Genomic DNA, 15,704 nt, shown 5'->3' on the forward strand with positions numbered 1-15,704 from the left:
AAATCATCATTTTGAAAAAGTATGCGGGGTAACAGGCTTTATTATTGATATTAAGGGTAGAAGTACCCAGGTGATACACCTGGAACCACAACTATATATAAATATATTTAAAACAGACCTACTTTTCTTTTTCAAAATAAAGGACATGCATTTATGTTTCTACTAAACAAAGGCTATAAGTAACGAAATATTAACATAATTGAGATTAAGATTAAGATTAAGAATAGTAAGTGTTGCCTATAGCAAAAATACTTCCTAATAACTCTGTATTTTATAAAGGTGTTAGTATTTTAACCTGTCTAGCACACATCAGGGTTGTGTTCATTCTTTCTGCAGCTACACACCGATCCAGATTCATTTCTTTCATGGTCTTATTTTTAAAATGATCCTCACTTTACATGTGCACCTAACATTTTTGTTGCTCTCCATGCAGCATTTTAATGCTGTAGCTGGTCACATAAAGTTTAAAAATGTTATATGCTATTGGTCTGATAAAGTCATTATATTTCATTAAGCAGTGATGCAGCGATTTATCAACCCAACACTGGAACTAGCAGGACACCAATGGCATTGGTTGGATGTTTATTTATTTTTTATTTATCAATGCAGCGCCTACATGCAGTTTGGTCAGTAATAGAACAAAATGGATTCTCTTTCAAGACAGTATGATAATGGACTGAAAGACTTTAATAGTTATTTATTATAATAATTTCTTTGTTTACACAACAGGGATTAATAGCAACATAAAAAATAAACAAAAATCAGCGGTATAAGTATCAGCTATCAGACAACGTCTTATTTAAAACATACATATTAGCCAACAATTTCACAATTCCAATATTTAAACGAGCATGAATCTGAATAGTAAGAAATAGTTTTTGTAATCCCAAATTTAGGAAGCTCATATGTGTTTCTGCCTTGGAATTAATTTTTGTGAAGTTATCATATAAATGTACTGGAGTAAAAAGGGAATTATTCTACTCTGAAATTTAAAGTAAAAACACTCAAGTAAAATAAAAGTGCCTGAAATGATACAGAAAAGAAGTAATTGAGTAAATGCCTCTAGTTACTTTTCAATGCATGTACTGCATCATATATATGTCAATAACTTAAGATGACAATTATTCATACAATGCAATGTGCTACAGAGTCATTCATTTAAAACTGTTTGTCAATATTTATTGCACTTTGATTACATTACAATAATGGTTAAAGCACATCATTATGAGTGACATTCATTGTACTCTGGCCGTGTCATATTCCCTCTGTAGCAAAGGAGTGCTATGAAACTCATGTAATAAATATAGTATAAATGTGAGGTGTGGAAAAAGACTAAAAGTATGCACAAACATTACGTATGTTAAGATACTGAGAGTTAGGAATGTTTTATGTTACACAACACACCTAAAAAACAGTGTATATGTTTTTTGTCTGACTCAGAAAGAAATTATTGGTTGTGTTTTATTAAAAAATAAAAATAAATAAATAAAAGCATTTGTTTGTAAACCAACATATGATCCTGCCTGTAGAGCTTGCATAAGGCACCTTGATCTGCTCGGCATTGCTTCATTGGTTCAAAGGTTTAATCCTAAACTCTTAACACAGTTTAATTGTTTGTGTTATATGTTATTAAAGAATATTTTTTTATTTATTTATTTGTATTATTTGTATGTAATTCTGGGACACATTGCTTTACCAGGTACCTAGTCTGGGTAGTCAGACATTTGCAGGTCATCATATCAAAAATGTATTTTTGTAACATAGCCACATTTTACAAGATTAAAAACTTTAATGACTCTTTTTAAAAATTTGTATGCTTTTTGGTGCATTTACTATACATTTTATACTATTTTTTACAGACAACAGTCTTAGAACAACAGTCCCAAAGTCCTCTCTTGACAGCACTTCTATATCTCTGGCAGGAGCTAGAAATGAAAGCTACTTTTATATCATATCAGTTTGCGCAGATGACTCATTCTGGAAGAAAGATGAAGTAAGTTTCTACAACAACTGTTCAAATGGATAATTGTACAGAGACAAGACTCATGTTTGACAGTAAACTGACATCTCTGTAATTAAGCAACTGCAAGAGTTTGACTCGAAGACACTATCATCGACATCAACTCAACCAAAACCAAGATATACAAGGTTGTTGCACTGTGTTCACTAGATAGGTTTATATTACTCCATAGCTAACGTTTTTGGGATCTGTCACATGACTTCATTTCATATTCAGTTTTGACAGACGCCTCCAAAAAGTAACAAACTCCAGGGATGTCGTCTGGAAAGTTGGCCGGAAGCTCCTGTCTGCTCCTGGGAACAAACACGAACTCTGGGCGACCCTTCAGCAATCTGGGACAAAGAGCACACAGATAAAAGATGGATCTCAAAACAACGTGGCGAATTATTTGACACAAGAGGAAACACAGTGCTCATCCAAATGTTAAGTTTCCTGTCAAGAGCACTTTGAGTTTTTTGTTATCTGCAACAACCACTTGTGGAAACAAATTATACTGTGCAGAAAGAGAGGTATGCAATTTTATTTGGGGGGTTCTGCCTGAATAGGTTTACTTTGAACAGTTATTGTTCTGTTCTGAAAGGCTTTTCTTTAGCTCCAGTAATAGCTAGTCCGCTCTGATTGGTCAGTCTGTCTCATAAAAATGAGGCAGTGGTCACCTTTCATAAGTCTATAAGTAGCAGCGTGGCCCCGTAAGAGCTGCCAGCTAGGTAGCAGGTCAGTCTTTTTGTTTGTGGGTCTGTCTGTAGGAGGTAATTGTCATTGTGTTACCTGGCGATGTAGATAAGCCACAGCAGAACTGTCTGGATGATAAACAGGACACTTCAAGCAGTTAAAGGGTAGCATTTTCAATGGGAGATTATATCTCCTTTTGGGATGGACTAACTTGAACCTGCAAAGCTTTTACATGCACAAAAAACATAATACGGGCACTTTAACATACAATATTTAGCTTGGTGGACAGTTGTTTTGAAGCTTTTTTTCAGATTATATGTTTTGAGACAGTGACATGTGACTATGAGCTACTTTTCTTGTTCCCAAGTTGCAGAGTTATATCACCTGTGGGTTGTGGGGCTGATGTTGATTTTTCTAGGTTGGCTGCATGATTCAAACTTGTTGGCCAATGTGACATTGTTCCCAAAAAGGCAGTAGCGAGGCATCTTAACCCCAACTACACCAGCGAGTACTGAACCGGTGTGGAGGCCGATACGCATCTAGGAAGAAAATGAGATGTTTTAGTTCAAGTTTCAGCTTGTCTTGCCTTACACATGCACGCAGTTGTGTGCACGATGACACCCATTCCTGCCTTCATTCTCATGCTGCTATACTCATCACCTATGGTGAAAGTAACATCTGAATACAGTAACAAATGCAGAGACCTACCAAGAAACCAATGTAATTTTAATTTTGGGAAAAGTGAGATTTACAAATATTGGTAGACAAGGATTAGGGCCCCTGAAAAAAAACAATTATATATATATATATATATATATATATATATATATATATATATATATATATATAATTTGGGGGGGGGTTTTTGTTTTTTGTTTTTTTTCATATATTAGAAACAAAATCTAATTCCTCAGCATAACATTTTCTCAATATTGTATGGGTATAATTTTGCAACAGAATAATGTTTTGGTGTTTTCAGAGGGATGAAAACCTTCCCAAGTAACCACTGAGGAAACATCCTGAATGGCATTTCTGGCATTCATGGAAGTTAATGACATGACTTTACACATGTTCGGTTTGGCTGATTCTGACAGCTGTTAGGCCAATTAGGACTTTTTAAGGCAAAAACACCACATAGTTTTATCATCATCAGACATGCATGATTACATATCAGAGTATTTAGTCAAATATCTAAGACAGTTCACTTTTATGAATACAATTCTTTCTGTGTAATAAATTCTGTGCTGTAATGTGCCGTGCAGTTTGTAACATCTTATGAAGAGTACAAATTAAGTAATGTTTAACTTATTTTATTTCTGATATTTAATACATAAATTAATGCAGAATGAATCTTGAATCAATGCCATTCGATCAAGATATGTATCTATTTAGGTTTTTAGTTCAAGGTCAATAGAGCTAATCAGTTAAGGATGAATAATTCACAGTTAATTCTTTCATAATTTAATATGCAACCAAATAGCTGAAATGTGAGGCTATTCAATTAATAATGCATTTACACAGTATATAGAAATACATTACCCTGAATACACTTTTCTGTTATAGAAATCAAGCTAGCTTCATACATAAACTTCTTCTGTAGAGTGCGTGAATCAGCATTTCTTAACAGAAGATAAGTTTTGTGTGAACTACTACTAAGAGCAACCAACAGTCAAGAGAGACACACAATTAAATCATCCTGAGTCAGATGTTGGTGAAACATTATGATTTGTACTCTGATTAGAAAGTGTCACCTAATTATTAAAGATGTTACACTCTCCTTTTGTGATTCACATTCTTGTTTTGATAGATTAGACTCATGTTGAAAAAAAACCCTGTGTCTGACTCACTGATACAGTGACAGTAGTGGCTGTCAACATCATCGTTCGCTAATTGTGCCAAGTTCTCTGCAGATAAGGACAATAACTGGAAAGCCACCAATAATAGTGACAACAGTTTAAAGTGCAGGAAGCCATTAAAGCATTACTTATTGTGTGAAATCATTATCTGCTTTATATTCAAATTATAATAAACAACATTTTGTAACAGCAACAATGTAGTGATAGTTCTCTTTTTCTTGTTCTTAAAACTCTCCAAATAAAAACACTCTGACACTGTTGGAAGTTACATAATCTGACTGAATAAAGAATTGTACAGTAATTAGTGCTTGGCCCTCACCTGTATTGGTTCTCCCGTTGGCGTCATAACTTCATTTGAAAGCTCCATCATCTTTAAAGCCATGAGTGCAATTTGAACAGCATGAGTGTCACTCTCCCTGTGCAAGCCACCAGCTACACAGTATGCATCACCAATGGTCTCCACCTGAATAAAGCGGAAGATTGTTAAAATTATTTCTACAAAGACAAATAAAAAAACGGCATACATTGTTTCAGGAGCTTTTTATGTCTTCTCCTACTCAATGTCAAGGGCTTTATTGCTGCATTTAAAGTGGCACACCATGTTTAAGCTATGAGCCGCGACATTGGTGCATATTAATATTGTAGCAGTAGCAGTGTGTGTGTGTGTGTGTGTGTGTGTGTGTGTGTGTGTGTGTGTGCGCGCGTGTGTGCGTGTGTGTTTATCTATGTGTAAGCAGGCACGTTTTGTTAAAGCAATAGTTATGTGATAGCTGTGAATGTGTTTAGGTGTGTAGTTTTAAACTTTAAAGATGTGTGTGGTCTGACCCATGAATAATGGGTTAGACGTAGCAGAAGTAGCCCACCCTTACTTTACTCACCAGTCCTTTATTTTCATTTCCAATGCATTAGTAAGTCTTCCAATATGAGCTATCTTCATCTGATATATAAATGTGATATTCTTGAAGCTTGGTCAATGGTGTTGTGGCTGGTGTGATCACATGAAAATATGGACCCTATGTTTTTTTAATCTGAGACTATGATATTTAACTGTTAAGAATACATTTGACATGAAGGCAACAAACCTTAGACAGAGTGAAAAGTGGATATTCACCAAACAGTCTGCAACAATTTGCCTCCATCGTGCAGCAGAAGACAAGTAAGTGTAATAAAACTTAAACTGTAATACTGTAGTACTTTAAAAAGTCCAGCTTTTCCCCCCCTTTCTTCTTCTATTCTGTGTAAATCTGAACTGGAGAGCACTCAGCTGCTATGTGGCTGGAACAAAGTAAAACTATTTTTAGGCTCACACATGTGGAGTGGAAACAGGGTCCTCAAGGAACCTCTGACTTCCTAGCGTTTTACGAGATATTTGTCAAACGCGCTCCTCTCTCTGTTATGCTTCCACGACAGTTTGATTACATTATCCAGCCTCCCTGCAGATTAGCAGCCTATGCAAGACACTTGGCTAGCTGGTTGAGTTACAGTCCTTTGTACACAAAATGGTATTACTTTGTTCAAAATGTTGTGAAAGCATTTAATGCATTTTGTAACCTCCTATTCATATATATACATATATTTATATATAAATGTATGTATATTATACTTATCCTGGTGGCCTGGGATGTTGCAGAAAGAGCTTCAGCAGGCTCTTCTTCTACCAAATGGGTTACAGGGGCAGTTCTTTGTCTTTGAGTTTTGTGTGTATAGTATGTGTATATTATTTTAGTGTATAATTACATCTAAGTTATTCAAGCTGCAGGCACGGCTGTGTGGTCATGGGGGACACACAGGTAATGTCCACCTTAATTTACGTGGGAGTTAAGAAAAGGATTTTAATGATTTACAAAAGACAGAAACTGAGTACTTACAACTGACTTGCACACTTACATTCCTAGCAAGATCGAGTTTACTTACATAAAAATTAATGAACCAACAAATGAATTAATAAAATAACGATTGTTGTTGTGGCTATTCATAAAGAAAGAAGTCACCTATCTATAAGTCTGAAATTTTTGCCAGCAAAATGACTTTCTAATAAACTGCATTTTTTGTTATTTTTAAAAAAAAAATCCAAGGACGTTCAATCTTGATGTTGAGTCTTGCTTAATGTTGTACCATGTCACTTACTTTTCCATAACAAATTTGAAAGCTTGACAATGATCCAGCATTGTTAACACCTGAGTGGTTTCCCAACATTTGTGCAGTGCAGACATGAAAGCATGTGTGAATGTTCACTGTACAAAAAAAAAAGAAAAAAAAAGCTCAGCTCAGCAATATATATTAACCTACCTTATACACATCAAGCTCTCCACATTGGTGGTCAAACCTGGTGTATAGCTCATTGAGCATGGTGATCACTTGCATGGGCGTACAGATTGAGCAAACAGCCGTGAAGCCCACAATATCAGAGAAGAGCATCGTAACATGGTCAAACTTCTTGGCTTGGACGGTTTCACCCTGCCACAGCTGCTGTGCCACAGTGCCGGGAAAGATCGAGAAGAGGAGATCCACTGTTTTCTTCTTTTCCTCCTCCAGAGCTTGATGTGCATGCTCCAAGGCTGCCTTGGCCTTCCCCAACCGCTTCTTCAAACCATCCTGTGCTTTGGCCTGCTCGCCAACCAGGACTACATCACGGAGAGCGTTATGAATAGGGATGTCTGACAGGTAGAGGCCGCGACCTGTCAGCTCCTCCAGCTTGTCCACGCATGGCGATCCCAAGAACAAGATGGCGTTTGACTCTGAAACGTAAATCATCTGACCTTTAAGGTCCATGTGCTAAAAGGAAAAGTAAAATGATGAGAAACATTTAGAAATTTTTAACGAAATTGTTATTAAAAGCTATGAGATCCTTATAGCTCAAATATTCTGTGCATTTGTACTGTAGGATGCCTTTTTTTTCTTTTTTAAAAAAAAGTACATACATATATATATATATGCTGTGGGGTTTTTTTTATCCATGGAAACAGTTTTTTCAAATGTATACACAATTAATTCCCTCAAGAGATGTAAATATTCCAGTAAAATAAAATGACAGCTGCGTACAGCTGCAATCAGCCAGTTTTAAACAAAGCTGAAAGATTTATTTATGTAGGGAATGTAAGCCGGTCAATTGGTCAATCTGTCTCAGTCAAGACTTCAAGAGATAAAAATGTGGGTTGTTTAAATAAAAACCTTTGCAAGCCTTTGGTTTGTGTGTTTTTGTTTGTTTGCCTTTGAAGAGATCTGACATCGTCTTCTCAACAATTTTCCGATTTCATTCATTTTGTCTGAAAATAGCTAAAATTTTTGACAGCTTATTCTTTATTTTTCATAGACAGACAGCTTTCCCAACAATGACACTGAATGCTTTTGATTTCTCATGTTTATATTCTCTCTACTATAAATTATTAAATATTTGTTAGAATAAATAAACATGAAAATTTGATTTGTGGAGCCATAGGAGTGGGCCTAAATTCCTTTTTTTAACGTATCAGATAATTCAAGTTATGTTAATGTGCTATCTCTGCTGACTGGAATATAAGTATCAAATTGCTGACCCAAGATGCAAGAGACTGTGAAACTTGCTGGCTCGCCCACTTGCTGATTTCTACCTGTTTTAATTGGACCCTGTTCACTAGCTGTAAATCTACCACTGGAGGACAAGTGCCACATGGTATTAAGTGGAAGCATCTTTGAATAAGTTTCATTATAGCATGCAACATTTACTCGCCAGTACCTCTCATTGCAACTGATGGCTGTGCACCCTTACAAAAATAGCATGAGCATGGCTGTGGCTTTGATGGATAAAATGGTTTGACATTTCCTTCTGATCTCCACTGGGGGTATAATGTTGATCTCTACCTCAGGCCAAGTGCACCCAAGTACACCACTAATAAGCTACGATCCTTATAAGCAGCCCATTTTTCCCCTCTTCTACCCAAGTCCCTTAAACATGTAGGTGATGATGGGAAAATGTTTTCAGCCTCTCTAGTCACTTTTCAAGGAATTTCACAGATGTATCAACATACCTTTCCTGTGTTATCTGTCGTGGCGACTCCATGCTTTATCCGAATGATAAACTGTGCATTTAGCATAGTGAGGATACCCTGAAAGGTACATTTGATCTGGGGGGACACAATAGAGAAGTGGTCTTGGAAGGTACTAAACCGTCTGAGTCCATCCTTCCTGATCAGTCTTTTCCTGAGCCCGTGTCCTACTTGCACCAGAACCAGATCCTGGTCAAGTATCAGATGGAAAGGGAAGATAGTGGAAAAGAGAGAGGTAGGAAGGGTCCCAGCTGAGGTAGCCCGCAATGGACTGGGGCTCAGATTTTTTGTATCTTTAACTACAACTGTGTACAGGAGGCTGGGCTGTGGACTGGATTGCAAGATGGTGTCTCTGCCATGTTGGAGGTCCATCACCACATCCACAGTGGTGTTGTACAACAGGCGGGCAGCAGCTTTGATGACTCCTGGGAAAAAGAGCTCAGTGGTGGTGCAAGGGTTGAAGAAATAGACAGTAAGCAGGCCCGGATCTTTGTCTAAGCAGAGTACCGAAGGTTCGTTTACACAATCTCCTCTATCCGGGTTGGGCAGCATGCTGCTCTGTTTCAACAAGACATTGAAGCTGTTGAGGAAGTCGTGGAGCGCTCCCCCCACCACCGTCAAAATGTGGCTGTCCTCTTCGTAACACATATTGAAAATCTCCTCACCGAGAGCAATTTTCAAAGCTTCTATCGGGATTCCTGTTAGATACATGAAGAGGATAGGGATCTGATTCACAATCAGTGCTTAAAACCCCCCTAAAACATTAACATGTTTTGGCCAATAAGATTCCGATTTGTCTTTACCTGTTTTGACAGAATGAATGTTCATCATCTCTAATAAATGCTCTGGTTCACTGCTACAGCTCTGGTGATGTGAACAGGAAATTGCTAGACTGGAAAGTCAACAAATATCAAAGTCAGACACACATTAAAAACACACTTTCAGTAGACAGTCACTGAGATACATCAGACTTCGGCTGGAATTGTCCACAAGATCATTTTAACTATTGATTTTCCTTTTCATCTGTCTGTAACATCCCAGACAAAATGGAAAATGTCTGCTATAACTTCCTACGTGGCATTTTTCTATGTGCTTTTTTGTCTGAACAAACAGCCAAAGATTTTTTTTTCCATATTTATATTTCTATATCCACATATATGACATGTGACCACAAAGACTGCAAAACCTTGTATTTAAGAGGCTGCGGCAAGGTAACAATCGGTACACATGCATTAAAAATGAGGGAAAGCATCACCAAAAATAGTTCCAAATTAATTTTCAGCTAATTGGTTAATACACTAATCGTTTTAGCTCCTCATCAGACCGTGACCCTACTGTGAAAACTACGCATTAATGTCACTGCGCATGTGATATTTTCCATAGCAGTCTAATGTGCCCTTCATTTGGGAGGGTTTTCTCTTTTTCTCCAGGTATCCATAGCAGCCGGAGTCTGTATCACAACTCCTTGTATCAGTCTAGTAGTGAGAGTGCCAGAAGGTATTTTGTAACAAATCACACATCTCACCCTCACTATTTTTATCATGAGGAATACATGCTGTGGTGAAAGTTGTGGGCTAGACCTATAATTCACAGACTGCGGCTGATAGGATGAGCAGTGTTTTTATTGATGTGTTGGTGGCAGCTGAAATTAAAAACACCAGTTACCTTTCAGAGTCCCTGCTGTGATCTGATAGTGTCATCATTCGTTGGAGGGCAGTGTGCAGCCTTTGAAACTGTATCACAGAGTGCCCAAAGCAAGGTAAAGGTCAGCGTCTGGGAATACTTAAACGTCAATTACAGAGGCTCTAATATTTATAGCATAAGATTTATCTGTTTCATTGTCTCAAGCGGACACAGGGGCATGGTGTCTGTGCTTTAAGGCAAAAAATAAAAAAATAAAATAAAAATAGATGCGATAAATGCAGTAATAGTTGTGTTTTTTCACAGGTCTAAGTAAAACACTGCAGAAGATACATGAGCTGAATAAGAAATGCATTTATAACTCACCTCGGGACATGCCAGTTTTCGGATGCTATCCCCAAGTGTATGCAGGTTAACTTTGGCTCTGCTTGTCTTCTTTCGAGGTACACCCTCACCTGTTTTTCCGTGCACGTCCTTGGAAACAGGCAATAAATCCGCCGTCTCAGTTGAGCGCTCCTCAAAGTCTCCGAGCTCATTATTTTTGGCGCTGGCAGAGAACGGACACTCTCCTGATATCTTCAGTTCTTTCAGCTTGGCGCAGAACATCCTGGCGCTTCTCTCTTATCTAATTTCGGAGGGAGACAGTTGTGGACGAGCAGTTGTGGTCTCTGGGGGAAATTCCATCATCTGATGTGCTCATTCAGGATACCTTCCTCCTCTCAACCCGACGATTCACATGATCAGCACCAAAGCCAGAGACCACATACAATATTTATTGAAAACAGCATGGGCAAATGATGGCAGGGAACTATCATTACCAAAAGCCAATGAGGAACTAGAGGGGGGCAAGAGCACTAAGCCAATCCATGCGCAAGTGGGGATGGTGTAGCCAAGCAACCTATCAGCAATGAGAAATTATTTCCAGACGACTCGTCGCATGCAAAAATTTTTTTTTTTTCACTTTAGCCCGACAGGGAACCATCAAATAAAACTAGTAACGTATAAGGTTAACCACACTTCTGTTATATCCCCGCTCTGCGCTGAAAGGTGTTCATTTTACATTTATTATCTTATTTGGCATTACAAATCTCGCATAGCTTACTCTAATAATGTATTTGTCACTCATGTTATCTGCACATGTTTAATTCATTCCAGAATCTCACCAGTATTTCCTGTTACGAACAATCAGCTGTACTCTAATTATGAGAAGGATCAGGCCAATGCAGCCAATTGTCCTGTCTTTTCAAACCAACGACTTAAGCCTTCCTAAGCATTTTGTAACTTACAGCTGTTGGACAAATTAATTGTTTGAATAATTTTCTATCCAACATAAAATATATAAATAAATAAGTAACATGATCAGGATCAGCGCATTAAAGCTTTCCTCACCGAGAACACTTTCCAAAGCTTTCTTGTCAGATACATGAAGAGAATTGAAGTTTGATTCACAAACAGTGCTTTAAAAACATTTCTACATTTTGGGCAGTAAATTTCCGATTGATCTGTTTTGACAGAGTGACTGTCACTACTGCAACTCTTACAGGGTCTTAAGTCTTCTTAAACAATTTGTGGTGCCGCAACTTGCAATCGTTACACAAACTATTGAACCAAAAGTTCATTTAAGCGGAAGACTGTATGAAAAGCAGTATTTCTACATGCTTTATGAGCAGCACAATGATTTAAAGATGGTCCCCAACTCGTTTAACTCACACCCATGCCTATACACGTTTTATAAAGCTGTACAGATAACTTAACTGATGCCATTGCATCCAGTTTGGCTGAAAGGGACTAATGTTACAAACAAGTGAGTCCTCCTCATCTCTGCTTGAGGCTACATCAACCACAGATAACTCAAGGGTTTCATGAAGCAGCTGTCTAACAGTGGCACATTTACAAAAACACAAATGTGCTTCAGTCTTGTAAATATATGAAGTCTGAGCAACATGAGATCACATTTCCACAGAAGATGTTACCCTGTGTGAGTTGAATTAGGTCTGTTCTACTGAAGGTCGGGGAAAGGCGCAGAAAGGATTGGACATGTTAGATAATCATTTATAAAAAATTTGTGGAAAAAAATAGATTTTGTTGGCTATGACAAGGCTAAACTTGTGCTTGTTGGCCATGTTTGGTCTGAAAAGCAAGCAATTTCACTACAACACCATAAATCAATTTCGAGAGTTTAAATAATGAATAGTATTGTCACATGGGACTTTTCTTGTTTCTCACAGGGACTCTCTCTTATATAACCCTAAGCTTCTATTAAGGTCAAGACCAAAGATGTTACCATATAAAACAAAAGGTTTATAGGTTAGAGATTAAAGGAGGAACCCTTTCATCAGGCCCAAGGGTGGGCGCCCCACTAGAGTAATTAATTTAACTGTTCAACCTAAGGGGGGGGGGGGGGGGGAGCGAAATAAAAAAAAAAGCTACTCATTTAAAATGTGCAAGTTATGTTACATGTGACAGTTTTATAGTACTTTAACTGAAATGGCAAGAGCATGGATGCTCTGAAGGAAGGCTAAAGTTAGTGATACAGGCAGATAGTGGCTTATTAGCTACATCTGGCCATGCAATAAAATAAATAAATAAAAGAAATAAATATAAATATAAATAAAAATAAATTCAGTGAAAGTCAGTGAATTTTAAGATGATTTTAACTAACCTGAAAGCAGCTTCAGTGCAAATCAGTGCCATTAATACCACTGGACAATCACTTTTACTGATGTTTTAGGCTTTACTGCCACTGAAGTTGACAGATTTGAGTATGTTCCTCTTTATCTATTGCATATTTGGTAGACTTAATGCACTTTGTGGATTTTTGCTATGTGTATAGGTGTCTCTTAATCTCAAGAATCGCAGTATCATGCTTGTGTAAAGGTTAAATAATATTTATACAAAATAAAGTCAATCTGTTTAACGTTGTAGCATCTACTATCAGTCAATACAGAAAGGTGCTAATGAATAGAAATATCATTATTTGCCTTTTTAAAATATATCAATTGACTTTAGTTATTTTACACAAACAAAATCACAATATGAAATGCAGAAAAATAGAATAAATATTTATTTTAAAAAATAATTAAAATATATTAAATCAATACTCCGAAGTTGATTAAAGTTATGTTCTTCATATAAAAGAAAATGGAAAGTGGAATAATCCAGGTTTCAGTCTGTAATCATGATTAGTCATGGGGAGGAGCCATCGAGTTTGACGGCCACAGGTGGGAATGATTTCTTTTACTGAACGTGCTCCTGTAGTCGTAACAACGACGGTATTTTAGTTCAGTCCAGTTTACTTTACAATATCACTGAATCTGCCCACATTTTAAAATTTATTGAATTCTTTTTAAGTGAAACAACTGATTTTGTTTTACTATAATTGTAAAACAACAACAACAACAACAACAAAAACAGTGCTGTAAGTCACCCAATCTTGGTCATGAATACAACAAAACCTGTCATTTAACACAGACCCAAACATTGATCGTGAATTTATTCACGAATGAGATAAAACATTTTGAAACCACACAGTCCTAACTGTGCAGACTATCTTTAAAACTACTGTAGGCGTTGGTCTGGTGGTGCTGTAATGTACACTTCTTAAGAATGATGGCTTTCTGACCCTTTAGACCCCTATAGATATGATTTAAGAAAGAGAACCAAATCTTTTTAATTACATTTGGAGTTTCTAAAGACTTTCAATGACTTTTAACTTTTAACTTAAAATTATTGCACCCAGTTGTGGGGTTCTGATGAATAAGCCTCCTGAGCCACAGGACTCAGGATGTGGCTCATTTCCTAATTTTGTTTTGGTTTGTTTGTTTTTATCCCAAGCTCCTCCTCCTGGTCATATATTTGTACATTTTATATATATCTATCTTTTTCCCTATGTTAATACTGTCCATATGTATATAGCGCTGCAGAACTGTACCCCCCCCCCCCCCCCCCCCAGCATGTTTACACTGAGTAGGAGATCCTCTGTATCTCATTGTACAACTGTATAGTGACAATAAAGGCATTCTATTCTATTCTATTCTATGAAGATATTTTGGGAAAGACAATTAACTTTTTGTTAAAGTTTCTGTTGTTAAAGCTTGTTGTGTAAAACTGCTTTGAGGTGAGTAAAACCACTCCATTCAAAGGCCGGCTCACAAAAGTTAGCAAACATTTCAAACACTTTTTTTCCCCTTACAAGCAAATTTACTTAAAAGCAGCTCTAATGGAGACCAATTGAATAATATTTTTAACATGTAGCAGCGTTTGTGTGATTTTTTTCAGACATTTTTAGCTTGAAACAAGATCATGCTTTACAACAAGTCCAGAGCAACGACTTCTAATTCACCATAAGTTAATAATATAGCCTCTATCACAGCTATCCAGCCAGTGACTTGCTCGTTTGCATTTGCCTCTCGGGGCACTGATATGGGGTTGGAGGGCAACATCTTGAAGCAGATCTTTTTCCCCAGGTCTTAGTGACCCATCTGCTACCTCAGAGGTAACAGCTGCCGCTGCCTCTCACCAGGACCCAGTGGAGAGAGCACCAGCTGCGCTGGCATGAACAAACATCTTTGTCATGATTGGCTGAAAAGTTTCAGTGTTAATCTCGGCATTGTTTTACTCTGTGTCTTATCAGTGTGTTCTTTCAGAGGAGCCCTGTTTGCACTGAGGGAGTAACCACCAGGTTTCAACACATCTTTCAGATAAAATGAGAAGCGCTGACTGACACAGCAGGCAGGTCTGTTTCTCGCTCTGTTTGTTCTCAAGTAACACCTTGGCGACAGGGGAAAGTGGAAAATGGTTCTCCGTCTAAGTGCAGTTGTTATGATTAAGGATCCAAATTCAGAGAAAGAAGAGGTGCTAATAAGAGATGACATGATATCTTCAACATCTCATTCATCCTCTCAATGATCACAGGACTGAACTGAGCTTGAGCTCACAGCTACTTCTGGTTGTCTGTGCTAGAAATTTGGGGAAGGTGGAGAGAGAGCTCATGCAGAGCTTTATGATGTCATTAGGATATCAGTTAATAGAATAAAATAAAATACCTAGAAGAGGTTGGAAAAAGAGGGAAGAAAGTCCAGCTCCTCCATTCTGTGGAATCTGGTTTCCGTGCATGAAATCCTCCAATATTTCCATCTATGGCTACACTGTTAAAGCCTGAAGTCATAAAAGTGGAAATAAGAAACATTTTATCAGCAAACTGTAATAGCAGCAAATGTGAAAGCCATTAGGCAGAATAATTACATTTCAGCCTTACTGCATATTGAAGCCCAGCTGATTATTGGCAAGCCAGTATTTACACCAGATATTAGCTATTTGCTCATGTATCAGTATAATTTATAACAGGGAATAAATGAAAAATTCTAAAGAGTAAAGAAGAGATGGGAGAAACACCCTTCAACCATATTATAAGAGTTGATCCTACACAGTTTGTCCACAAAAGGGCTTTGGAGACATAAACATAACATCCATCTGATCCAAGTACATTCA

At 37.4% G+C, this 15,704-nt stretch overlaps 1 protein-coding gene across 1 annotated transcript; it reads right to left on the reverse strand.

Moving 5' to 3' along the window:
* Nucleotides 1-666: 666 nt before the first annotated feature.
* Nucleotides 667-11,068, reverse strand: gucy1a1 (guanylate cyclase 1 soluble subunit alpha 1). Its single transcript, XM_084931450.1, has 8 exons — nucleotides 10,581-11,068; nucleotides 10,239-10,306; nucleotides 9,377-9,465; nucleotides 8,556-9,271; nucleotides 6,838-7,323; nucleotides 4,868-5,011; nucleotides 3,077-3,231; nucleotides 667-2,352 (listed from the first exon to the last, which is right to left on the reverse strand). Exons 1-8 carry the CDS (start codon nucleotides 10,818-10,820, stop codon nucleotides 2,193-2,195), a joined length of 2,058 nt encoding a protein of 685 aa, XP_084787576.1. The 5' UTR covers nucleotides 10,821-11,068; the 3' UTR covers nucleotides 667-2,192.
* Between the last annotated feature and the right edge of the window lie 4,636 nt (nucleotides 11,069-15,704).

The sequence above is a fragment of the Perissodus microlepis genome, chromosome 6 (assembly GCF_051167445.1).
Source record: "Perissodus microlepis isolate ML-2025 ecotype Zambia chromosome 6, ASM5116744v1, whole genome shotgun sequence".
Classification (NCBI taxonomy): Eukaryota; Metazoa; Chordata; class Actinopteri; order Cichliformes; family Cichlidae; genus Perissodus; species Perissodus microlepis.

What these genes read in the sequence shown, in the direction of transcription:
- gucy1a1 (XM_084931450.1), bottom strand. Translation starts at nt 10,820, where the DNA reads ATGTTCTGCGCCAAGCTGAAAGAACTGAAGATATCAGGAGAGTGTCCG. An exon ending in CGACAGATAACACAGGAAAG is followed by an intron (nt 7,324 to 8,555) that starts GTATGTTGATAC and finishes TTTTCCTTTTAG; the next exon opens with CACATGGACCTTAAAGGTCA. An exon ending in CAACGGGAGAACCAATACAG is followed by an intron (nt 3,232 to 4,867) that starts GTGAGGGCCAAG and finishes TTTTCTTCCTAG; the next exon opens with ATGCGTATCGGCCTCCACAC.